Source organism: Mya arenaria, chromosome 14 (assembly GCF_026914265.1).
Source record: "Mya arenaria isolate MELC-2E11 chromosome 14, ASM2691426v1".
Taxonomy (NCBI): domain Eukaryota; kingdom Metazoa; phylum Mollusca; class Bivalvia; order Myida; family Myidae; genus Mya; species Mya arenaria.
Window position 1 is genome coordinate 39,163,378 of NC_069135.1, and position 26,891 is coordinate 39,190,268.

Here is a 26,891-nt window from a genome sequence, read left to right on the forward strand (position 1 = left end):
TGTCTTGTAGGAATGTTTTCGTGACGATATTTTGATAGTTGTTAAATGTGTGTTGTCTTGTATGACTGTTTTCGTGACGATATTTTGATAGTTGTTAAATGTCTGTTGTCTTGTATGACTGTTTTCGTGACGATATTTTGATAGTTGTTAAATGTCTGTTGTCTTGTAGGAATGTTTTCGTGACGATATTTTGATAGTTGTTAAATGTCTGTTGCCTTGTAGGAATGTTTTCGTGACGATATTTTGATAGTTGTTAAATGTCTGTTGCCTTGTAGGAATGTTTTCGTGACGATATTTTGATAGTTGTTAAATGTGTGTTGTCTTGTATGAATGCTTTCGTGACGATATGTTGATAGTTGTTCAATGTCTGTTGTCTTGTAGGAATGTTTTCGTGACGATATTTTGATAGCTGTTGAATGTTTGTTGTCTTGAAGGAATGTTTTCGTGACGATATTTTGATAATTGTTAAATGTTTGTTGTCTTGTATGAATGTTTTCTTGACGATATTTTGATAATTGTTAAATGTCTGTTGTCTTGTATGTTGTCTTGTAGGAATGATTTCGTGACGATATTTTAATATTTGTTAAATGTTTGTTGTCTGGTAGGAATGTGTTCGTGACGATATTTTAATAGTTGTTAAATGTTTGTTGTCTTGTAGGAATGTGTTCGTGACGATATTTTAATAGTTGTTAAATGTTTGTTGTCTTGTAGGAATGTTTTCGTGACGATATGTTGATAGTTGTTAAATGTTTGTTGTCTTGTATGAATGTTTTCGTGACGATATGTTGATAGTTGTTAAATGTTTGTTGTCTTGTATGAATGTTTTCGTGACGATATGTTGATAGTTGTTAAATGTTTGTTGTCTTGAAGGAATGTTTTCGTGACGATATTTTAATAGTTGTTAAATGTTTGTTGTCTGGTATGAATGTTTTCGTGACAATATTTTAATAGTTGTTAAATATTTGTTGTCTTGTAGGAATGTTTTCGTGACGATATGTTGATAGTTGTTAAATGTCTGTTGTTTTGTATGAATGTTTTCGTGACGATATGTTGATAATTGTTAAAAGTTTTTGTCTCGTAGGAATGTTTTCGTTACGATAATGTCCTAGTTGTTAAATGTCTGTTGTCTTGTATGTTGTCTTGTAGGAATGTTTTCGTGACGATATTTTGATAGTTGTTAAATGTTTGTTGTCTTGTAGGAATGTTTTCGTGACGATATGTTGATAGTTGTTCAATGTCTGTTGTCTTGTATGAATGTTTTCGTGACGATATGTTGATAGTTGTTCAATGTCTGTTGTCTTGTAGGAATGTTTTCGTGACGATATGTTGATAGTTGTTCAATGTTTGTTGTCTTGTATGAATGTTTTCGTGACGATATGTTGATAGTTGTTCAATGTCTGTTGTCTTGTAGGAATGTTTTCGTGACGATATGTTGATAGTTGTTCAATGTTTGTTGTCTTGTATAAATGTTTTCGTGACGATATGTTGATAGTTGTTCAATGTTTGTTGTCTTGTATAAATGTTTTCGTGACGATATGTTGATAATTGTTAAATGTTTGTTGTCTTGAAGGACAGTTTTCGTGACGATATTTTGATAGTTGTTCAATGTTTGTTGTCTTGTAGGAATGTTTTCGTGACGATATGTTGATAGTTGTTCAATGTCTGTTGTCTTGTAGGAATGTTTTCGTGACGATATTTTGATAGTTGTTCAACGTCTGTTGTCTTGTATGACTGTTTTCGTGACGATATTTTGATAGTTGTTCAATGTCTGTTGTCTTGTAGGAATGTTTTCGTGACGATATTTTGATAGTTGTTCAATGTCTGTTGTCTTGTAGGAATGTTTTCGTGACGATATTTTGATAGTTGTTCAACGTCTGTTGTCTTGTAGGTCTGTTTTCGTGACGATATTTTGATAGTTGTTAAATGTTTGTTGTCTTGTAGGAATGTTTTCGTGACGATATGTTGATAGTTGTTCAATGTTTGTTGTCTTGTATAAATGTTTTCGTGACGATATTTATAATCATCAACGATATCGTCAATAGTTAATGTTGCAGTTACCGCTTTGGCGTGGTCAGAAAACGGTTACCTGGATAAAACTCAACGGGGGTTTTAACCAATTTGTTAGCGATCAGCGTCTGATTTGTCCTGAAAATGACTTTTGTGATAATTATGACCTGGGTGCCAAATGTCGCGCCCTAGGTAGATGTATGAGGGTCTGCCCCTTAAGTTTTAATTGATTGAAATCAATTTCAGAGAAGTGGATGGGGTTTCCTATAATGGCGAGGTGAAAGAAAAACAGCAAGCTCGACAGACATACGACAAAGCAAAGCGCAAAGGCCAGACAGCAGCTCATATGTTTTATAACAAGTAAGTGTTTCAAACCAGTTGCTTTGATTCCTCTATTAAAGAATTTATATGTTGACATTTATTTAGTAAACTAGGTTGTAATATTTTTTTGTAGTTTAAGTAATCAGTCGTCAGTGATTGCCTGACCTCAATTATCTTTACCATTATGTTGTTTTTGATTTGTCTTTCGAAGTCCCTTGTTCATCGGTATCTTGGGTATATGTCTCATTCAGTTCAATAACATCTCTCTTTAAATCTTAAGCTTCTTATACGCCATTTCATTGTGGAGGATTTACTTTTAGAGGTATGTTCCGTCGGATTGTTTGGCTATTTGTCTAGTATACAAAATTCCAACTTCATTTCACATTCCCCATGTCTCATTACATGCCAGAAAATATTTTTGTTATACATATGATAGAATGTAAAGAACAATGATACTCTTATTATATGAAAGACAATGGCAATTTACAGTGACAATAACGAATCATAAGCTGTATTGTATTATTAGTCTTCACATTTGTTAGCAGTGTTTCGATAAGACCATACGATAATGGAGGAGGCATTTAGAAAAGCAACAAAAACGGCTTCAATATCGAAATCTAAGCATTATTCATTTAACTTTATTACATAATTATTGTTCTCAAACTGTATACCTAAGCGACGGTATTCATAACACATCTTAAGTCATTTCCTAACTTAAGTCATTTTCCTAGGTAAAGTATCTGACTTGCCATATGATATAATAATTTAAAAATTCTGAAATACTTTATCGACATTGATTTCATTAAATATATGTACTTTTATTTCAAAAACACTTATATTTGACTATGAAAAATTTGAGTAATCGACCTTAGTTAGAAATGACTTAAGATGTTTTATGAATGTCTCAGAATGACTTGGCAATATACATTGTTTAAATCTCACAACGTTTGGATATCAAACGTATATACTTTCTATACAAAGTTCTCTTATTTCATTGAATTATTTACATTTCAATAGATAGTGGAATTATCTCCAATGCCTTAATCACTACAAAATGGACTATTTTATGATTTAATTCGAGATACAACGTGCGACGATAGTTGAACTACAGATTCAAATAGTTTACACTGCTGTTGGTGGAAACAACGTGAGATCATCGTAAACATTCTTCCTGAAACAGAAATTAATAACCTTTTGAGGCTAATAAGTGTCATATAATGGACAAAAATATTCAATACTTTAAAACCATTGCGTGCTGGAAATATAGTACCCCTTAAGGCTGGACTGGATAAGGTTTAGGGTTGCTCTTTCCATTGCTGCCCATGAACATTTTCCAAACGTTGGATGTTTTTGTGAGTTTTCCTTCCCAAACTATATAAGATATGGAATCTGAGCATCTCTGCCATTTTCCTTCGAAAACAACCTCGAATGTTTATAGGAGAGTTTACAATGTCAGAATTCCTTACATTTATCTACGCTGCAAGTAGATCGCGTAGTAATTTCAATTTAGCAGTTTAGCCTCATGATATTCTTATTAGGAATCTAAATGTATTATGCAATAATACATTTCACTGGGAATCAGTTTTTATTTAGAAATACAAATTAATTTCTAATTTAAAAGAAATATTTTATATAACTTACGAACTACTTTTACTAATCCTACGCTCGTCATATGTCGGAGATGACCGAGGTGTTCCGATTGATTCAATATTTTGTGGTGACGCAAAAGTTTTTATTTTCAGACCACGTGATACAAACAGTTTTAGGGTGACCATAAATATTGCCGCACAATCACAAGTCACTTTTGTCCTGACGTACAACGAGTTATTAAAACGCAAGAGGGGACATTATGAGCACGTCATATATATTGACCCCAACCAAGTAGTGGACCAACTTTTGGTAGAGGTTTATATCAGCGAGTCAAGGGAGATAACTGCGCTAAGAATTCCTCCAGTGCGGAATGATATATTGGAAAACGCATTCGGATTTCCGAGTAAGTTAATGCATTCAGTTGACCATGTGCAAATCTTTTAACTTTATAATGTAGTTTAATAGTAAAATATGAATTGAAATTGCGTGTAAATAATCTAATACAGATCAATTGATTTGTAAGAAATTAATGTAATACTAAGCATTTGAATTTCAGAAACTACGAAGAGTTCATTTCGGTCAAAGAACATGGCTTTAACTAGTCAATGTCCTTAATGTAACAGCATGTGTCTATACAGACAAATATGTAAATTATGCGATTCTTGCTCTCAGTTTTACATCTGCAATATATGCTACTTCAATCCAAAACTTTCTTTTACTCAGCAACCAATGAACTAGCGCTTGTTGAGCGTCCTTCACCCAGGACAGCGTATATTCGATACAACCCGTCACCCGCGGAACAAGCAAGGGACTCGTCACAGGGAATATCAGGGATGTTTAAGGTCCAATATGATGTGGAGAGGTCATTGGATGCCGGGGATATGTATGTGAGTATATTTATATTTTATATTCAATTTGGAGTAGTACTGGGAACACCCATCCTACGAGGGACTCGTCACAAAGACTTTCGTGGATGTTTTAGGCCAAATATGGCGTGGATCACTCATTGGATGCCGGAGATATGTATGTGCAGTGCTACAGCTAGGCATTCATGACAGGGTGGGTCACCCTGCTGCCCTTTTTCAGGCCCATTACAACCTGCTGTGCCCTTTTGTTTGAGACAATTATAGGAATAAGTAGAACAATAATAACTGAGTGGACCATTCATTGGATGCCGCTGATATGTATGTGCAGTGCTACAGCTAGGCATTCATGACAGGGTGGGTCACCCTGCTGCCCTTTTTCAGGCCCATTACAACCTGCTGTGCCCTTTTGTTTGAGACAATTATAGGAATAAGTAGAACAATAATAACTATATATAATTTCGACACTCAAGTAAAGCCTAGGTATGCATGGCAAAATTATAGTATTATAGTAAGCAATTAAAACACATTCGCAATGCGAATTGAACATTGGCCCTTGCTAGTGCCATATTAACTTATAAAGGCTCATTAAAAGTTCCCTTTCTGACCTAGCACCCTGCCCCTTTGAAACCATGTCTGGAGCACTGATGCCAGTATGAATATATTGTGTTGTAATAGTTCTATTGTACAGGGTACAATCGATGATACACTCCATCACACCAGGAACCAGTAAGGTCTTCACCATTGAATGCCAAAATGACGTCCAAAGGACGTTAAGTAAAGATGTATGTGGATATCAAACGGTTTTAATTATCGTTTTGTACATCTTCGTCCCCCGGCAAAGCAAGTCCAAGCCATTGCATGTTCAAAAATGTTTGGGGTCTAAGATTTCGTTATATACTACATTCACTTGTTCATTTCTTTACACTAATTTTCAGATCGTTGACGGCTATTTTGTGCATTTCTTTGCGCCAGTTGGAATCAGGCCACTCCGAAAACGGATACTCTTTGTCTTAGACGTGAGCGGGTCAATGAGCTTTGGACGCAAAATTATGCAAGTCAAGGTATGAATCAAAAGTATCAAATTAACGGTTAATGTTTTTACCTTATTGATTGCGTGTTTTGCTGATTTTGCCTACCTATGTAGTCTTTTCGTTAGACAGTGGTATTTTGTTGCTAAGATCCCCCTTTTTTGTTTTGTTTAAGTTAGACATGTCCAACCATGAGAGTTATAAATGCCGAAACATTGAAGGGGTGTTATACTTTCAATTACAAATTTGCTGCCCAGCAAACACAAAACGTTGTGACAACGTTGTGGCAACGTTACCGCTAACCATATTCACTTGCGTATTTAGTCAATCTCAGACGAGTGAATATTAAAACGCAACACAACTTCTTCAATCTTCATTTTTGGACGTAAGATATGATACCAATAGTTTAACATGGACAAAAACTTTCACCATAAACGCAAATCTATTAACAAGTTATGACAAACTAAATTTTGCTGCATAGTCTACTGACCCTTGTGATCAAAAAGGGTGTTCGTTAACCTGCTTGTAGTCATTTTTAACTCTTTTAAATATACTAGTCTCGGAATCGGTTGATTTGGGCATCAATGTATTTAATTGAGTCATATTAGATTATTCACGATAAAAACAAATCTCAAGTGGTTGGTAAACTGCCAAAAATTTCATTTTTACTTACAGCATTAGTAACGCTTTTATCCAAAAAACATCCATTTTCGAACGTAAATATGATTAACTGAGATTTGATATTGTCAGATGTCTAATATCACTGATTTCCAGACATTTACGACAAAATTGGCTCATTAAAGATAAAACTATTAGAGTTGTCAAAACAATCAATTGGTGAGAGGGCAGATTTCATAAGATATCTCACTTAATGATGTGTTATGAATCAGAAATTGATAAGCTGAATTTAACTTTTTTTAATAAGACATTCATTTTATAGAAATAATGTTCATCGACATAGCTAATCACAGCGATTTCTTATGCAACCATAGTAAAATCTGCACTTAACTTATTCATTTAAATTACATTTGCCTTATAATGAACATAAAGTTCTCGTATTTAATTTCAATGCAATAACTATTTCAAATTTTTAAATTAGTGTAAAATAACAATAAAGTCAGTGCACTACTATTCGATTTCAAATCCATGGACTTGTCCATATGTCATTGTGCTCTTCTGGTCGGGTTCAAATTCGATATCTATGTTGTTAATGGTCTGCGTTTCCTGATCCAATTGCGAAACCCACGTGCATGTGCCTTCTGTTCTGTACCGTAAGGAGTACATAGGCCCAACGTGCAATGTCACGCGTGAATTCAGTTTCAAATATTTAAACCTTTCATCTTTGTCAAATCTTAGTACAACCTTCTGTGAATGCATTGAACTACCATTTTCTTCGATGTTTAAAATTCCACACACTGATCCGCCTACACAGGGCAAATACAAGGCTACCGATCGCAATTTCACTTGTCTAGAAATTCTGAAATTTATTCCTTCCTGAATTTGACTTCCACAGCCCCAACCACGTTCTATCTTGTGTGTCGTTTCAATTTTGAATGGTGATGCACAATCCGGACATCTGGTCTTACTTTTGAAGTATGACGAACTTTTACCAAGCTGGATAGCAGATTTAATATCTTCCTTTTCCAGCTTGTTAAGAACTTCTTCAGATCCAACATACTTATTGAAGTCTTCAATATCCATTGTTGGAAATCGGATAAGATGAAGAAGATCCGCCATTGTTTCCCTTATTGAGCTATCCTTGACCTCTTTGCAAGCATATACGGCCCACTTTTTAGTGGCATGGTAAACTTTTAATTCATCACAATTCAGTGCATCGAGCTCAAGAATGGCTTTTAATGCTGGTTTCGATAACGTGACGAAGCTTTCAGACTGAAACACTGCGCTTGAATGTTTTGAGATGAAAAGAAGGCACCTATTCACAAGAACGTTTTCTTCAAACAGAATCGATTGGTTCAAAATGGTGCATACATTTTCGGAGTTGATATTTTCTTCCAAATATTTACTGCATTCTTTCAACAACAAAAGGACATCGTACTTGTTTGCGGCATACATCAATGCCATGACGGTCTCATTGTTGATACTGCACTGTCCACAATACAAATAGCTGAAAGATATATTAAAATAGTATTAATTCCAATATAGTCTTGCAATGGTATTATAAACTTTATACACTATACAATAGCAACAGCTCAAAAATGAGAAAGAAACAACATTTAAAGCCTCGGTAATAAGTAACACGTGGTGTCTAAATAAAAACAAGCCACCATATATCTTGAAACTTGGTGGTGGTGTGTAAGCATATGTATACTTGCACTCGGTCCTTGCCCATTCGGTGAGTGCTTCGATAAGATTGTTAGTCATTTCAGTTTTTTTGGAGAGACAGTCACACTGACCCACATTTTACGTCCCTTCCGGAATACAATTAGTATTTTTAGTGTTGCGGCGGGGAGTTTAACCTGCGACCCCTGGATTGACAGTAAAGTGTATTACAACTAGACCACAGATCCGCCACAACTTGTTTAACACACTCCAATAATGCACTGAAAACTACAAAAAGTCGAGAATTCAAAAAGAAACCCTGTTTTGAAGTCAAGGAAAGCCATACACACCTGAGAAATTGCTTAAGGACAGATGCTTCAATGTCCGGTACCAAAATGTGCCCGTCTGTCTCCGGCAAAGCCCCACAGAACATCGTGTACAACACAGGGGACCTGCTCGCCAGTATAAATTTGTGACACTTGAGTCTCTCCCCACTTGATCCAGCTACAATAGTGACGTCAGTAAGAACTCCGCGCTCAAGCATTTCCTTGTTGCTCAAGGCGAAACTGCCCACGTGCTGCCACGAGTCAACTTGCATAATAGAATCTGCAATGATGTAAATAATTTGAAAAAAGTCGGAATGAATAATATAAATTAAGAACCACTCTGCGTTATTCATACACGTTGTAACATCCCAACATAATTTTTAACAGCTTAACAAAATACCAACGATATCCTACTATGTTTTTATCTGACATTTATTGCTTCCTGTTGAGTCACGTGCTTTAGTTCCGGTTGTTTCTTTTGTGAATATCATACACTGTTGAAAAATAAACAAACGATTGTTTCAAAGTCCAGAGTTAAACACGCAAAAATATAAAGCATTTTTAATGTACTTTGGTATTTTGTATTTAAATCTTCCGATTCTTATAAATACGTTACCCTTTACAATTGGATATTATATGCTTTTCAATTCTGTCTTGATTATTTATTTGTGCATGAATCATTTCTTTATTTTCCCGTATCATTACCACGATAAATCCTCTGTTTATACTTACAGATGTACTCCCAAAAAGATGCATCACAATTAATACAATTCTTTTAATTTACCGATAAGTGTAAACACTTTATATCGGAAACAATGGTTCTTATGAAGGATAGGCTTAATTAGAAGAAGGTGATGAAAACACGATTTTCTACCTTATGAGACGACAGTTGATCCTTGTAAATCTGTTAGGACCTTCAGTCATTTAATATTTGTACGTTTTCAGCTATTAAATACACGGTTACAATTTTGTTATCAGTGATATATTTTCCAAAAATGCATTATTTTATAAGTAGTTAAAAATGTATGTTTGTTATACATGCCTATGTATTGATTTTAAATGCGAGTGTCACGTTGTATATCTTGAAAGTGTTTTATTGTTTAAGCCTAGCTAAAGAACTTCAGCGAACACGCTATATATTCCCCAATGGGACGTGCGCTAATGTGTAGTTAACATCAAAAAATAAATATCAGCATTAAACTTATGGAAGCCAGAACTAGTTTAAACCAAATTATTTGCAATCTTAACGAAAAGAATGTGTATCTAAATTCGACACTGCATATTATTTACAAGCAAGAATCAACCGAATCTTTATTTAAATGAAATACATGTATGCTAACCTTGATTTAGGAATGCGGAGTTTTATATATTATATATAAACACAATGGAAACTAGGCCAATATCAGTTAAACAAAGCAAAGCAAGCATATCCATACCTGTTTGTCGCATAGTTCACCACTTCAGAATATAATTCACATTAACATAATAAATTCCACTTAGTTTAACACTTTTCACAATGTATACACTATGTCAGAGATCACGTCCGTACGCAGTGTTTGTATAGAGCTTACAAGAGTTGTATTACATTTGTAAGGTCATCCAACCCGATCGGTTTATTAGGTCACTGTAGTCACGTTTACAACAGGTACGATCGTTTTACTTTGTTAACTAGTTTATAAATATTGAATAATGGGTTCACTGTTTACTTTTAAATAGGTTCACTCATTCGGAACTCCTCGGCCATTTTCCGCTGCTAACAACTTCGGATGTATGCCGGTACATCAGTAGAAGTAGATCGTTATTTTTAGTAATAGTATTAATTAACTGTTGTGTTTTAACGTGTATTTTGTATTACTAAGTTTAAACTGATTGGCAGTGAGGTGTATTACTGCATAAACAATTAAGATTTTTTACAGTATAGTCATTAAGTTTAACTGATTAATTGAAATTACTACCTGATCTACTTGCAGAGTAGTTACATGTAAAGGTTTCTGGCATTGTACACCGTCCCTTATTCATCCGAGGTTAATTTTGATGGAAAATGGCCGAGTAATTCTGAATGAGGTTCCTTGTGTGCATGTGGAAATGTAACTTAAATGATAACTTTAAAGTTTATCACCCAAAACGCGAAATTATTAACAACAGCAAGGATAACAGAAACAATAATAATGATGAATATTAATAATCTTTGGTAAAAAAATCTGGTGAATTCATGAAAACTTACTTAAAGTTTACTTCCTGTAACATTTGCTTTAGTTATTATTGTTCTTGACAAAGTGCGTGTATCCTTTTTACCCTTTATAGTAATGCATCTGTCCTTTGTATTAGGCAGGATCGATGACCCAAATCTTCAAGGAGTTGGAAACATCATTTCAAAATTGTCATCCATGTCAACTCTCATCCATAACAATAACACACTTTTTCTTTAAACCTTGTAGAAAGCGATGACCAAAACCTCTAAGGAGTGGAAACCAGGGGATCTTTTCAACATCATCACATTTGAAACCTCATCTACATACTAGTAATACTCTTTTTCTTTAAACTTTGTAGGAGGCAATGACCCAAGTTTTAACGGAGTTGAAACCAGAGGATCTTTTCAACATTGTCACATTCGAGAGCATATCTCACGCGTGGTCACCGACCATGAGGGCTGCCACCATGGAGAACCTTGTAAAAGCAACAGACTATGTCCAAAACCTGAAACCGCTTGGAGGTAATTTTAAACTGTCTATTTTAATATTTTGGCTTTGTCGTAAACACTTTTTGCAAACATTTAAATTATAAATGCCGTTGCAAAATTCACAATAAAAATCTGGTATTTCTATACTTTTTTGTAAACATTTTCAATTCTTTTCCACGATCTTCATCGTAAATGTTAGTTTTAGTGTTTTCCACTTCGTATGTTTTTTCAGTTTTAGTTGATATGTTCGGTAATTGTTAAAGTTCTTACTTAATATAATAATATTTCTGGTATGTATGCCATTGCATGTGGAATTATTCACACAATGAGTCTGCAACTGACAGTATCGGTTCATTTTTCAGGTACAAACGTGAACGATGCGATGATAGATTCCATTAAGATATTACAGGACGTCAATAACGTCGGCGTTGATGCCCCCATCATCGTTTTTCTAACGGACGGTGATCCTACGGTCGGGGTTACTAACTTCGGTAAAATTTTAAACAACGTAGATTTGGCTAACAGAGAGAAGATTCAAATATTCAGCCTTGCCTTCGGAGAGGATGCCAACTTTGCCTTCCTGAAAAAGATATCTGCCAGAAACAATGCTTTTGCAAGAAAGATTTACGTTGATTCCGATGCAACGTTGCAGCTTACAGGGTTTTACAACGAAATATCGAACGTCTTGCTGTCGAAAATATCATTCACCTATCTCGATGACACAGTTAATTTGACAACAGTTACACAGACCCAGTTTCCGAGCTTTTTTGAAGGCTCCGAGTTAGTGATTTCAGGTCAGCTCAACGAATTGGATGACAACTTTAACGCCATTACTATGCAAGTGATCGGCTCAAGCAAAACTGGGGTTTTAGAAATGTCAGCGACAACGAAGGTGATAGAAAATTCGAAGACAGCTCAGCGTAAGTATGAAAAATCTTCGCAAACTTGCTTTTTGCAATCTTAGAAAAAACACGCGGTCATTATAGTAATAAAATAATGACATTTTTAAACTGAAAATCGGCTGTATATAGTTGTATACTATTACCTTTTCAATTAGCATTCATTTTATATTAAACTGTAGTTTCAGATTTCAAGACGAGACTTGATTTTTCAACGATTGTAAAGAAGACATGGGCTTATTTGACGATAAAGAAATTATTGCTTGAGGAACTTAAAACTGAAAACCATCTTTTGAGAGAAGATCTTCGACATGACGCGGTCAGGCTAGCTATTAAAGTAAGTCATCGTCGGCTGGGGCTGATAGTGGTTGAATGCCCACAAACTACATAATATAATAATCTGTTGTCCGGAGGCGAGCCAATGCGATAGGGGTTTAATTCCCGCCCTGAATAAATGTAAGTGTGTTTGGTAAACACCATGCGGTAAAAAATGGGTGTTCTCCGCCCCCTTTACATATACACACAGAGACAACACTCGCATAACTCGAGCATTTTCAAAGCTTACTTGAAATAAGAGTTATTCCTCTTTGAAGTAAATATTTAAGTTAAAGTTGTAACGAATTATGACGAAGTTCCTATGTTTATCGTGAAAATGTAAAACCGATTGTTACAAAAACAAAGATGAACAACGAAGAAGCCTGGCGTATGAAAATACATGTACTAACTTATTTTTTATCACTGATAGGAGTGATTTATGCAATTATTTAAGCGAAGTAATATTACCCACCAGTTCGGCAAGGTTTTAAAGCACTTTTTGAAGGTGCCTTTGATAGTATAGTGACATGTGCTTTAAACACATTAATATCGCCCACCAGTTCGGCAAAGTTTAAAAGCCCCTTTTGTACATGCATTTTATTGTATAGTGACACGTGCTTCAAACAAACTTATATTTGAAGCCCCTTTAATACAGGCTTATATTCGTAAACTATTCAAACGCTGATTTTCTTTTTCAGTTTAATTTTGTAACCCCCGTTACATCGATGGTAGTGATAAAACCGGAAGAAAAGAAAGCGGATAAGGCAGATCACAACATACAAGAAGGTAGGACATAGCTGCCGAGTCATGATGCAGTCGTAACAGTAATCTTGTGTGTCCTTTTTGGAAAAAAATAAATAAAAAGATGAAATCATATTCGTGACAGAAAATAATCACGTTGTGTTGCAATGTAATGTATGAAGTTACAAAAAATAATGCCAACCGAAACACGTTTTTAAAGAGTTCTATGGTTGTTTAGTTCAGCCCCCAACTTTTGTTATAAATGTTATGCTGTTTTATAAAAATGTGAAACGGCAAACATATATTTACCATTTAACATTACATGGTGTTTATACGTTGACACGATATATGAAAAAAAATGTATGTATATGTAGACAATGTACATTGCACACGTCTGAATAAAATGTCTGCTCTGTTTTGTTGTTTCAAATTTACATTTAATTAACCTCTAAACTTGAAATCGTTAAGAAATGATACGACTTTGTGTCTGAAACAACCAGCAACAGTTCGATATTTTTCTCATTATTTACAGACGACGCCAAGGCCCTTGATGCCGAGGAAAAGGATGCCGACCCCGGTACAGCTGCACTGAACGCTTCCGGTACAAAAGCACTAACTGCCACGTTAAGTATGTATAGCAATTAATTAACAATATCTCGCAAAATCGCTTTAAATAACATGAAATAAAATAAATTTTGTTTTTCTAAGAATATTGTTTTGAGTATAAAAAATGTTCCCATTCCAATAATGTAAGTTGCATTTAGTTGCAATGTTATTTTAGCTTATCTTTTTTTTCGAAAAAATAAGAAATAAGTCATTATGATAGCCTTGTTGTCGTTCCTGGCGGCGTCGTTGTTGTGCAAATAACATGTACGTAGGCAATAATTTAAACACCGTTCAATAACCTCTTATTAAACGTTGTACACATTTTACAAGCGGTAATAAACATATGAATACCACTGCATATAACTCTGGATTTAAAAATGTGGTAAATTATGCCCTTTGAATGAGTAAACAAACAGCATACGAGCGTTTGCATCCGCTTGCGGTACACCAGTCCTCCAGCATAAGAGTGTTTGCAGCTTACGTTTGCGATTTGGTTCCGCGCTTGCAGTGTGTGTACATACGCTACGATGCAGCATGGATAACCATCAAAACAGCCTTCTAACGTTATCAAACGATAACTTTACTGAACTCAATGTAGTGCGAACTCTATGAGTTTACATTACACAGATTTATCTTTAATTTTAGCGCTCTTTCGGAAATACTAGTAAAAGGCTTGTGAAGTAAAGTTGTATCCTCTTATTTTTTGTTCGGAACACCCGTAGGGAATCTAGTGTACTCGATTTTGGCTTTCACATAAATCCAATTTATTACAGAAGACGCTAAGGCTCTTGCCGATAGTGACCCTCACTTTATCGTCAACGTCAAAGGTCTGGAATATGCCATCTGTTTTGACGTCATGGGTGTAGAAGGCGACGTCTATCAACTGATCAACGATAAATACTCTGGTATTTATTTATATTAAGTTATCGAAAGTTTGAACATACAGCTGTCTTTCAACAGTCCCAATCAAACCGACACTACTGTTTCATACTCATTTCTATGTTTAGCCTTCGCGGATGGATAGGTTTATGTCTTCTCGATCGATAAATACAACACATTTTAAATGATCAACGATCTTGTCGACTATTGTTCATTTACTCTGACTCTTATTCCGACTACAGAACACAAGTGTTTACAACATGCTTCATACTTTGAATTAGTATTCTTGGCATTTGATATCAGAAGGTGATGCATTCTATATAAATCCCATACATAAAATATTGCCTAAATTGGTATGGCCTAAATTTGTTCCTAAAAATCCATTTCTTTCACGAACGTATTAACATGTAGCTAGTTTATTTGAACTCTTCCTTTGTATGAATTGGTAAATCACATTGGTTAAAATCGGGATTGCATATTGAACACATTTTTTTAAATTCTTCTGATTGTGATTTTGTGGAACGCAATGGTAAATTAAATAGAAATGCCTTGTGTATTGCCATTTTTATGTAACAACAAGAAGCATGCATCAGTCACGTTGAGATATTGAGATCACCAGTAATAATGACATTTATAAACCCACATATGAAGCTCGCTGTTTTTTTTGGGACAGGGTTGCAAGTGAATGCCAAAGTCGTAGCCAACAAGGACATAAAAGATGACAACCACACAATGGCTAGCTCATCAGGCGTGATTAAAACTTTCCTTGGGGAAATCATCATTAAACGCTGGAAGTTTGTCATCAAAATTACACCAAAGACACTCACGCTTATGGGAGAGACTGTAGAATGGACAAATGGGACTACACTTAGTCATGGGAAGACAAAGATTGTTGTTGACCAAGCGGGAACAATGGTTGTTGTCATTTTTAACGACCGCGTTGCTTTGCTTGTTATGCGGCATTTGAAATCGAAGGCTCTCCTCCGAGCAGGGAAAGTGAATTTCCTAGGGTTTTATATCGTCGAATACAAAGGCCTTTCCTACCACACTCATGGATTGTTAGGTAATTATATTCTGTTGGGTAATAAAACAAAAATAGACTATTATTATTGACATTTTCATTAAAGAATAAGCTCCAATATGAATATTTTGTACTTCATAACACTTTATCGCTTAATAATAATAATTGAATTGGATTGATTGTGGAAATTCGCATCCTTCGACAGCCATATGTTCGTAAAAATGAAGCTGTGTATAATGTTATTGTATATTAGTAATTTATTTCAATCATTGGTTAATATGTTGTCTACTTACGACAATTTTCAGGGCAATTTCTCCATCGAAATGTCATTCTGAAGAAAACCAAGAATAGAAAAGGTAAACTCATGGGGCGCCTTAGAGTTAGCGGCAATATTAAAAGACCAAGGAAGGTAATGGCGACTCTGGGTCACCGATTAAACATGGCAACAAACTCTTCTGTTTCATGTTGGATGGTCCAACACAATGGCGGCAATTTGTTAGACGGAAATATCACTGATTATCTTTTAAGGAGAAAACATTCAAAAGAAAGTAGTGATGATGATGAAGACATTGCCGATGATGTCGAAACAGAAGGAACTACGTTTAGTCCCGATGTTAACAAACAAACCTTCAATAATGAAATTGATGTAGAAACAGAAGGCCTCACAACGCTTGAGGCGGACAGCTTTGATAAAGACGTTACAGATACGCTTGATTATGACGATGAATTAAATGAAGATGACGAAAACAGCGAAATGATTTCCCTTGAACAAGATGAGAAAGATAATGATATTGAAAGTGATGATACGGGATCTCTAAAAATGTGAAAAACAACATGTTCACTAAACTCGTATACTTGTGTCACATTCAATTATCTGACATAATCGAAACCTTGAGCCACTATTAAACTAACTGACAATGTGGAATAACGTGTAGAATGTTTATGCGTCTGAATTATCCTTTTTTCCGTAGGGTTGAAGGTAATATTTGGTTGGTGCTATGGATAAAGAAATGATCCAATAAATAACCAGATAGATTCAAGGCTTGCATTGTTGATGGCAATAACATTCCTGTTGTATGAACGTGCTTTGCAAACTGATACGTAAACTCGTTATGGAAAAAGACAAGTAGTGTTTCTATCATTGTCTCGACAATAACAGAGAATGATATCACATACATGTATAAGTGATGGTCATTTTATTTGGAAACCTGCAAATCGTATTGACAGTAACTGACAATGATTATACATACATGTAAAAGTGATGGTCTGTTTCTATGGAAACGTGCAAATCGTATTGACAGTAACTGACAATGATTATACATACATGTATAAGTGATGGTTAGTTCTTATGGAAACATGCAAAGCGTTTTGACAGCAACTGAGAATGATATAATTTCATAGTGATATACCTTTTATATTGACATATACAAAGCTTGTTGGCATTAGCTGAGAATGAAATCACATATTTAAGTGATATACCATTTATATTGACACATATAAAGCGTGATGATATTATATTTGATAAGCCATTGATACAAAATAGTGTTGTGCCTGTTGAAGCACCACATTGATATTACTAAAAACATAAGACATATGTATCTGAAACAGATAAGTGTGACTTAATTGTGTATACAATTGTAACTGCAACTTCTTGCGGTGACATATTCGAAACTAGAAGAAAGGATTTCTGTATATACATGTATATGTAAATAGCGATGACATGTTGATTTATATGTCCCATTGCATGACTATGTTTATATAACATTGATATAAACCTTTGCGTGATGTTACGATTATTATGCAAATGCGAGATATTGTACATAGCATATGTTCAGTGCCTTAAATGTGTATACTTCCATACATATTCTTTCTGACTGTACAGAAAATATGAAGGGTGGTCGAATTTAATTCTTCGATACATGGAGTAGCCGTACCAGTGCGAAGTCGTCGCAGATTTTGTTGATTCTCTACCAAATTCATAAGATATCTACATTTGCCAATGCGAGTACGGCACTACCTTAATTAGCAAATAGTTGTCTTCAAGTTGTATTGTTACGAAAACATTCACACTTTCTTCCGTGCTGTGTGGAAACGTGTAGAAATCCAGACAATTATACAAGAAGTATGTTTTATAAGCTGAAAAATAAAGTCGAGACAATAAATTTGAAATTGTTTTATTTATGACAAATCATTTAACTGCTATGTATTAGATATATCTTCCACATAATAAAGCAATTTCAAACAAAGAGTTCATGTCCAAAGTCTTGTTATCCCAATTCATGAGTCCTATAAAATTATATTAGTTTGTCATCTGGTATTCAATGCAATGTCTTCCTGGCAAAAAACGAAACTGGTTAAAACAATGGTAAACATTTTAATCGACGTTCGTGTCATTTTATGTACTTCAGATTGACATGGCTGACCTTAAAATATCAAATTATTCATAATGAATGTAACACAAGTCTTAAAATTATTGACATGTTAATAGCTACTCAATTATTCCTTATGTTAAACTTTTTCATCTAGAAAAAATGTTGACATTAAGAAGACGCTTAAGTGATTTTTACATTAATCTAAATTTACATGTTTTCAAAATGAAAGTAGACACTTTTTTATTAAAATCATCATACATATTAACAGTTTGGTCTCCGAATCTTTATGTATATTACTAGATTGAACAAAGCAGTTGAAACCTCAAGCAATAACTTTTTGTGGGGTAAAAAGTCAAAAAAAAAGAAAACAAATCAGAAACTCCAAACACAGAATGTGAACAAACAATTCATTTACAATTCAATCCAAACAATTCCATTTTTAAAACAAATCTAAAAACCAACTTGAACAATGTTATTGTCTGGTAAACAATTTCAGGAAATATCAAGCATTGAATCATGCAGAATGTCTGGATCTGAGTGCATACAAATATCTACTTGTAGTATTTTAATAGCAAATAAGCTGGAAGTAAAAATATTGCCTCAGATTAAATTATTTTGCTGATTTGTCGAATCTTAAGATTCTTCTACCTCTGTGATAGGGTTTACTCTTTTAACAAAGTTAAACTGTCTGCAATGCAATGGGAATCAGAATGTTGGGGCGAAAGTTACTTTTGCAGACAACTTCCAAAATCATTTATTTATAATTTCTACAAATTGAACATGCAAATACAATGTTTTAGTGATATTTTGTATTGTAAGATCCAATAGAAAAAAATAATTGGTTTCTCACACATTTTCAATGTCAATGTCACTCAAGCGTATTGTCAAATGTCATGTTGCAGTCTGCTTTTAGAGTAAATGTCAAATTACTTATCATTTTATAAATATAACGTATGGATCAGTAATTCAATGTATGCTTTACAAATAGATCATTTCCTATGTTAAAAACTACGCTAATATTGTTAATGAGAATGATCATATTTAACTTATTTTGACATTGATGAATGTAAGAAATGTTACACGCAGTTCTCCATATTTTGACATTGAACTGTGACAGGTACAGTTACTCATATGTTAACGTTGAACTGTGACAGGTACAGTTGCTCATATGTTAACGTTGAACTGTGACAGGTACAGTTGCTCATATGTTAACGTTGAACTGCGAAACAAACAGTCACAACATTTTGTCATTGAACTGCAACAAGAACATTTGTCGACATTTTGACATCAAACTGTGGCAAGCAGAAATTTATCGTTTCGTAAATGTGACGTAAGTAAACAAAATGACGACATAGTGTCTTGTTACTAAAAATAGAAAGACGGTTCCCCTTTGGAAAGTTATTTAAAGGTCGTGGGATGATTTACTACATGTAAATACTTTTTCGGTGTAAAACGAACTACCCGATATTATGTCAAAAACTGATACTTAAAAACTAAAATACATATTTCTGCTTGCCGTGGTTTATTTAGTAGAACTGCAAACACTTTATACACGGCAATACTACATTAATACTGATACAATGGATGCAAACACGATCTCAGAAAAATATGAACAACAATGACAAAAAAAACATGACATGAAAATGTTGGTTAACGATAATGACAGCTTTGACAAATCAAACAATGAAACAAACAAGGATTATAAATGAAAAACCAGAAACAAGTAATATAAAGAGATATTGAAATAAGAATGATACTTTGCCGTTCAAGTCAGGCATATTATATTTAAAAAAAAATAACTGTTAACACAATCACAAAAATGAAATGAAATATTATATTAAAATAACACAAACATTTTTATATTCACAAGTTATAATTAAATTACATTTTATACAATTCTAGATCTACAGACTACTTGTACATTTCACTTTTATCACAACAAGTGTTATGTGTTCCATAGCAAAAAAAACAAACCCAGATTTCCTTACTCAATCTTATAAGAAACAATAACGCTGCGTAGCGAAAGCCATTGGTGGTAGGGCCTAAAAAAATACATTTGGTTCGGGTTACCCGACCCTACCTACGGAATAGGCGCCGACCCTACCGTTTTTATAGTCAGTTTGAAAAAAAAAATGAAAAACTAAAAAAAAAAAAAAAAAAATTTCGTTTTTTTTTTTAATTGCTTTTTAATATTAAGTTTAAACCTTTAATGCTTGTACAGAAGATAGCTTTAACACCATTCTCCAATGATGAAAATTATATTCTTATATAAAACCTAATAAAAAAAAAAAAAAAAAAAAGCCTACCTACCCTACCTATTTTTTTTAAGGATGTAACCCTAACCAAACATTTTTTTTTTTTAGGCCTAGACAAAAATTTGCATATCTCAACAATTATAGAAGCCTTAATTATGGTCCTGACGCGCATGTGCGAATTGTTTATGGCAACATGTGAACCAGGTTACATTCGTTTTGTCCTACAGAGTTTCGGAATTTGATCATGGCTAAACGTTTACCACTTGGACGGGCTATGACAGTACCTCGAGTCATGATATCAAACAATACGTGGAGCTGATTGTTAGATATAAAACAATACCTTAAGCTGACTTTTAGTTAAAAAACAATACCCCATGCTCATCAAGGTTAGATAGAAAACAATACCTTATGCTGATCTTTAGATAATTATAAAGCATAATTTTATGCTGAGTGTTAGATACATGTATAAAACAATACATAAAGCAGAATGTTAGATATAAAACAATACCTAAAACTGATTGTTAGATGTAAAACAATAACTAAAGCTGGTTGTTAGATGTAAAACAATAACTAAAGCTGATTGTTAGATGTAAAACAATAACTAAAGCTGATTGTTAGATGTAACAATCACTAAACCTGATTGTTAGATGTAAAACAATCACTAAAGCTGATTGTTAGATATAAAACAATACATAAAGCTGAATGTTAGATATAAAACAATACCTAAAGCTGATTGTTAGATGTTAAACAATAACTAAAGCGGGTTGTTAAATAAAACAAGAACCTTAAGCCGATTGTTTGATATAAAACAATACCTTCATCTGATTCGAATATACAAAAAAACTAAAGCTGATTGTGATATATAAAACAATACATACAGCTGATTGTTAGATAAAAAACAACTTTGTGCTGATTGTTTGATATAAAACAATACATTCAACTGATTCGAATAATTATATAAAACAATACCTTACGCTGATTGTTAGATATAAAACAATACATAAAGCTAATTCTTAGATATGAAAAACACCTTAAGCGTATTGGTAGAATTAACACAATATCTAAAGCTGATGAGACTAGAATCCAAAGTTTATTAAAAATTAACAAGACATAACACTTCATTGCAAACCAAATCAACATTAACGATCCCATACAAAACAAGCATAAACTGCTATACAATCTTTGGTATCTTAGTTAAATATGACAAAATATATTATATATTTTAGAATGTAAAGGTCAGTATGAGGGACAAGTTCATGAATAAAACACACCAATACACCGACAAAATAGAAATGTTTGCGAAGCACTTTGTGTACTTAAACTTGTTCGGGTAGCTACACGAACGCACACATACCATGATGACGTAGTACACAAAAAGTAGTCTACACGAACACGTACCCGTACAACTAGTGTTTAATAATATATCTAAGGATAACATTTAGAGACGGGTAAACTCATCTGTACAAGGCATAAATCCTGAACTGCGCTTTGCTTCGCTGAAACGACCAGTATATATGGTGGTCACACAATTTCTGTCTTGACCATGGTCTTGCTGACCATTTCGATGACCATTTCTTTCCGTGGTCATGTGATGCTCACCATTTTTACCATTCCTTTCCGTTGTCATGTGATGCTCACCATTTCTACTATACAATCTCCCATTGTCTGACGAGGAGCTAGACTTGCGCCCATCACTTCCTTTGCGATGCTTACTGTCATTAAAATATGAATGAAGGTCTTTGGACGCCTTCGAATGGTTGTTTGTATTTTTATCCAGATTTTTATCATTGTTTAACATATGCCTTGGTTTTCCATAGCTGTTATACATGTTCGATTTTACGGTCTCAGCATAACTACCGTTTAGTTTGCTGTCGCCTTTGGATGAAGTATCGGAAGTGTAAGCAGAGATCGGACCCTTTCTCCGCTTGAATTTACCCGTTTTTATTAGCAATAACCACGACATTCTCACTTCGGGATTGAAACAACATCGGAACACAAAAATTAAAAACCCTTGGAGTGAATTCAGAATGGTAAACACGTAGTTTACGACGATTTTGGCCTCTTTGATGGCAAACGGTCCAAAGACCCACGTGATTCCAAGCAACGTCATTACGGTGAAAGCACCGCGAATTTGCGCGGGATTTAACGAGTCGCTATTGCTCACGACTTGGCCTCCTTTGAAGCGGGGACGCAAGATCACGCGAGAGACCATGATAAACACGGCGAAGTTGATGAGAAGGACGAGGCAAGCTGGTCCAAGCAGGGCAGCATAAAATGCGACCGCATTTCCTTGCGACAAAAAGCATCTGAAAATAAATTGCAAATGTACATATAATCTTAGCACAAGGCTTGTGTGCTTATAAGAGTATGAGATAATATCGATAGGTCGATATTATAAGTTACGGGTTAGTTGGTGACCCGATATGGGATACACGGGGTGCAGGAAACCATATTCCATAAATGGTTTCCTGCGCCCCGTATATACCATATCGGGTCACCTACTAATTACGTAACGTATATATCACGTCGACAACCTGTTTAATTGTTTCATTAATTCATCGGAATCGGAAAATAGACGCCATTTCGGTACGACATAAATTTGGTGACCCAATATGGAAAAATATTAGGTCACTGCGTGACCTGTCCTAGACCAATGGCGTTGCGTCATTTATGTTGGAGGAGTGATATACCGCGATAAGAAGCATAAGTGTAAAATACATCGGAATAACCCTTGTTAACAACATTCACGAAGTAAATGAAATGATGAACAATTATTCGTTTCCCAATTGTATATAATTGATCATGATCAAGTATGAAAATTAGCAGTTAGTCAACGATAAATACGGCGCCCATGAAATGACAGATAAGTCCATGGAACATTTGAGTTATTTTTCGCTTGTTTAAATGTATTAAATATTTGACGTGATTTACAACAACAACTAGAATTAAAATAGTTTCAACTTTATCTTCATAAAATTGGCTTTACACGTAATAATGTTATGCATTGTATATGGATTTTATCAAGAAAGTATACAAGTGATCCTATTATTTATCTTAAGAAACTAAGATCAGAACGAAATACGTACAGTTGAGTCGTAGTTTTGTAGTTGTTGATGTCGATGGATATCGTAATTATTACTATAAGCGCAGGTACACCTGTGGGAGAAAAAAAACACAAACAATAGTTTAGCAATAAGAAATTACATGTGCTGTATTTACTTGACAATGCGGAGGGCAAATCTATATAAAACAACATGTACTGTTCTAAACTGTTAACTGGGGGCAGTTCTATATAAAAAAAAACTACATGTACTGTATTTACAGAAGACAATGCTGTACAAGCCTACATGTTCTGTATTTACTAGAGAACGATGAGGGCAAATCTGTATAAAACTACATGTGCTATTCCTACAGAAAACAATTCTATATAAATCTACATGTACTGTACTTACTGAGGACAATTGTATCTTAAACTACATGGGCTGTATTTACTGAGGGCAAGTCTTTATAAAACTACATGTACTGTATTTACTGAGGGCAATTCTATATAAAACTATATGTACTGTATTAACTGAGGGCAATTCTATATAAAACAATATGTGCTGTATTTACCGAGGGCAATCTATATAAAACTACATGGTCTGTATTTTCTGAGGGCAACTTCATATCAAACTGCATGTACTGTATTTACTAAGGCTAATTCTATCTATTACACGTGCTGTATTTCTCCTAGATATAAATTAGGTCACATCTATCTGTAAAACAGGATTCTTTATTTATATTTATCTATTTATATATTATCATAGATTATTATCATTTCTATATTAACACATGCCCCTATGTTTACCAGCAACATGTTACGTTATTCTTTAATATTAAACTTACAACACGTTCTTCCGTCCTTCAATATCAAACACATGCCCCCATGTTTATCGACAACATGTAATGCTGTCCTTTAATATCAAACACATGCCCCCATGTTTATCGACAACATGTAATGCTGTCCTTTAATATCAAACACATGCCCCCATGTTTATCGACAACATGTAACGCTGTCCTTTAATATCAAACACATGCTCCCATGTTATCACAACATGTAACGCTGTCCTTTAATATCAAACATATGCCCCCATGTTTACCAACAACATGCAACGCTGTCCTTTAATATCAAACACATGCCCCCAACACGTTATTCTGATCATTTAACATCAACACATGCCCCAATGTCTACCAACAGCATATAACGCTGCCCTTTATAATCCAACACATGCCCCTATGATTGCCAAAACACCTAACTTTGTCCTTAAATATATAAACACGGACCACCATGTTGGTCAGCAATAGGTTATTCTGTCTTTTAAAATATAAATAACAGGTATTATTTTTTAACAAGAAATTAATATTGTGTTAAAAACATTACCCCATGCGCAGATGCATCTCTTCAGCATGAAGAAGCCGGAGTACTTGGCAAACACGGTGATAAGGGCTTGGTACATATTCACCGCTTCCACCATCATCCAAGCCAGCGTAGTTAGAAGAAAGTAGTGCAGTAAAATGGCCACCGCTTTACACATTCCGTCACCAGAAATGGCCAATGAGGTCTCGGATCCGATGACGAAGACGACGTTCAGGATGAGCATTGATGCACAAAGGTTCATCAGAATTTTGCCAGACTTTTCTCTATTAATACAGCTGGAAAGGAAACATTTTTTGATGAATAACTAAGCGGTGAAATAAGTAGCGCATAGATGTATAACACGAAGCATTGTAATAATAAAAGTATGTTTTATGTCGCCTTTGTTCTTTGTTTATTTATATACTAGTATGTGTTTCAGGTTTAGTATCAGCAAATATGATGATGATGATTTCAGATGTAAAAAAGAAAAACGTATATCAATGTGATTATTTTACAAGATATCAGCAGTTTCCAAAAAAATGCAATGTAATCTGTTTGTTAATGTTGCTTTAAACCCGACCTAAATAAAATTATGATTTATTGGGCATGCTTCCAAATAACCTGTTTGAAGACAGTTCGTGCTTTAAAGCCGTTAGAAAGTTTAAAATAATCAACAAAATTTAAATTTATGTTTCCCCTGCAACATGCTGTGAAAATGATTTAAGCATTTTCATGCAAAAATCTAAGCGTAAGTTTCAATCAAAAACACATCAAACAAAAACACAAAACAAAAAATAATTAACAATAGTTATGCTTTTTTTTGCTTTCCACACACTGTTCTTACCTAGATGAACTTGAACGCGGCCTAATAATTATGCAAACAATACTGTTATGCAATCTCATACAAAGTGATCTCCCCTGACGAACAGAGAAAGAAGAATGGGTTGATTTCTGCTATATACACGTATTTTGTTTTCTTTAAAAAATACTGTTTTATTCAATTCTTCAAAATCTTATTAAAATTCATTTAGAAAGAAAACTTTGAAAACTACTACACCCGTATTTTTCACCTACCGGAAAAGGGAGTACGTGATAATCGTCAACGTTAACCCTAGGATCGAGATTCCACAGCCGATGTACGAAATGTAAGTCAAAATCTGCTCGTGATCATCGCCGAGGGAGTAATCGGGCGAAGGATCCTGAAAATACAACAAATAACTATATAAATAGACCGATATTTACCATTGACGTTGTTTTCAAACGTCACTTAACGTTATCGCCTTTGCTTCAAATTTGCATTCATGCATTTAATGCAAATTTTACTACGTTTTGGGCGAGTTTTTTTACTGACATATTCATTACCTAGTATGCTTAAGAAGTTTATTTATGTTCGCCAATATACATACTTAAATTTGATTTTGATACATGAAAAATGGTTAATAAAGCCATTATCAAAAAGATAATTCCTATTTAAGTCTACGAACTTTTAAAAAAATAAGTGCTAGGCATATAATTGATGAACATATATCCATGAGCTTAGCTAAATCCTGTCATAAGGGACTTAAGAAGTTTCGAGAAAATGGGCCTTGAAAATAATAACTTGTTTTGTTTAGGAACCCATGTAGTAGACTCTTGGGAATCTTGATTTTTTATGCAAAAATCACTTCAATGGCAATCAATTTAAACTTAATAATCGTAATATACGTTAAAACACTACTAACAGTTTTTAATACTTTTATTTAAAATTTTATTTCGAGAAAATGGCCGAGGAGTTCCAAATGACAGTACAACCCACTCACCAAGAGCACGGCAAAACTGGTCAGATGTGTCGAGTAGCAAGTTGTCTTGTTATTCTGTTGGTCGTGTGTCACCATTCCATCGTTAGACCACGTTCGCGCTAAAACAGAACGCAGTATCATTCGAAAGTATTCGGCTATTTTCCATCGAAAACAACCTCGGGTGAATATCGACGGTTTACAATGCCAAAAATCTTTACATTAAACTACGCTGTAAGTTGAGCGTGAAGTATTTTCAATTTAGCAGTTAAACTTGCTTCTAGACAATTAATTAATACTATTATTTAAAAACTGGCACATCCGATGTTGTTTTCGATGGAAAATGGCCGAGGGTTTCCGAATGAACACAGTTTATGAGCTCATGGTTACTTTACAGGTAATACGTACTGTATAAACACATAGACCAGTCGTCAAGTTACAATGCAGTATATCGAAGCTTTTTGGCTAGATTTTCAGCTAATTTATTCGCTAATTCAACCATGTGTTTTTGTTGTTTTACAAACAGCATTACAC

The 26,891-nt window shown here is 34.3% G+C and overlaps 3 protein-coding genes across 3 annotated transcripts in view; 1 reads left to right on the forward strand and 2 right to left on the reverse strand.

Annotated features, from left to right (window-relative positions):
- The window catches only part of LOC128217581 (inter-alpha-trypsin inhibitor heavy chain H3-like), a 30,112-nt gene extending 12,697 nt beyond the window's left edge, over window positions 1-17,415 (forward strand). Inside the window, exons 3-14 of the mRNA XM_052924809.1 lie at window positions 2,254-2,367; window positions 4,071-4,321; window positions 4,642-4,805; window positions 5,720-5,845; window positions 10,969-11,131; window positions 11,461-12,018; window positions 12,180-12,334; window positions 13,011-13,098; window positions 13,586-13,681; window positions 14,433-14,564; window positions 15,212-15,601; window positions 15,865-17,415. Of these exons, the coding sequence (XP_052780769.1) occupies window positions 2,254-2,367; window positions 4,071-4,321; window positions 4,642-4,805; window positions 5,720-5,845; window positions 10,969-11,131; window positions 11,461-12,018; window positions 12,180-12,334; window positions 13,011-13,098; window positions 13,586-13,681; window positions 14,433-14,564; window positions 15,212-15,601; window positions 15,865-16,385 (2,758 nt within the window). The 3' untranslated portion in view covers window positions 16,386-17,415. The remainder of the gene's footprint in view (window positions 1-2,253; window positions 2,368-4,070; window positions 4,322-4,641; window positions 4,806-5,719; window positions 5,846-10,968; window positions 11,132-11,460; window positions 12,019-12,179; window positions 12,335-13,010; window positions 13,099-13,585; window positions 13,682-14,432; window positions 14,565-15,211; window positions 15,602-15,864) is intronic.
- LOC128217582 (BTB/POZ domain-containing protein 3-like) lies at window positions 6,173-10,087 on the reverse strand. The gene is made up of 3 exons (XM_052924810.1): window positions 9,855-10,087; window positions 8,443-8,698; window positions 6,173-7,937 (listed from the first exon to the last, which is right to left on the reverse strand). Exons 1-3 carry the CDS (start codon window positions 9,865-9,867, stop codon window positions 6,941-6,943), a joined length of 1,266 nt encoding a protein of 421 aa, XP_052780770.1. The 5' UTR covers window positions 9,868-10,087; the 3' UTR covers window positions 6,173-6,940.
- A 3,592-nt stretch (window positions 17,416-21,007) lies between the features above and the next one.
- LOC128216112 (adhesion G protein-coupled receptor L4-like) overlaps window positions 21,008-26,891 on the reverse strand; it is a 29,409-nt gene continuing 23,525 nt past the window's right edge. Inside the window, exons 12-17 of the mRNA XM_052922701.1 lie at window positions 26,382-26,479; window positions 25,657-25,781; window positions 25,427-25,447; window positions 24,607-24,878; window positions 23,273-23,342; window positions 21,008-22,492 (exon numbers count right to left, since the gene is read on the reverse strand). Coding sequence (XP_052778661.1) covers window positions 21,625-22,492; window positions 23,273-23,342; window positions 24,607-24,878; window positions 25,427-25,447; window positions 25,657-25,781; window positions 26,382-26,479 — 1,454 coding nt within the window. The 3' untranslated portion in view covers window positions 21,008-21,624. The remainder of the gene's footprint in view (window positions 22,493-23,272; window positions 23,343-24,606; window positions 24,879-25,426; window positions 25,448-25,656; window positions 25,782-26,381; window positions 26,480-26,891) is intronic.

Bases quoted from the DNA above. Each gene is read 5' to 3' on its own strand.
- LOC128217582 (XM_052924810.1), bottom strand. The intron at 7,938-8,442 runs GTGTGTATGGCT...TATATCTTTCAG, and splicing joins GTCCTTAAGCAATTTCTCAG to CTATTTGTATTGTGGACAGT.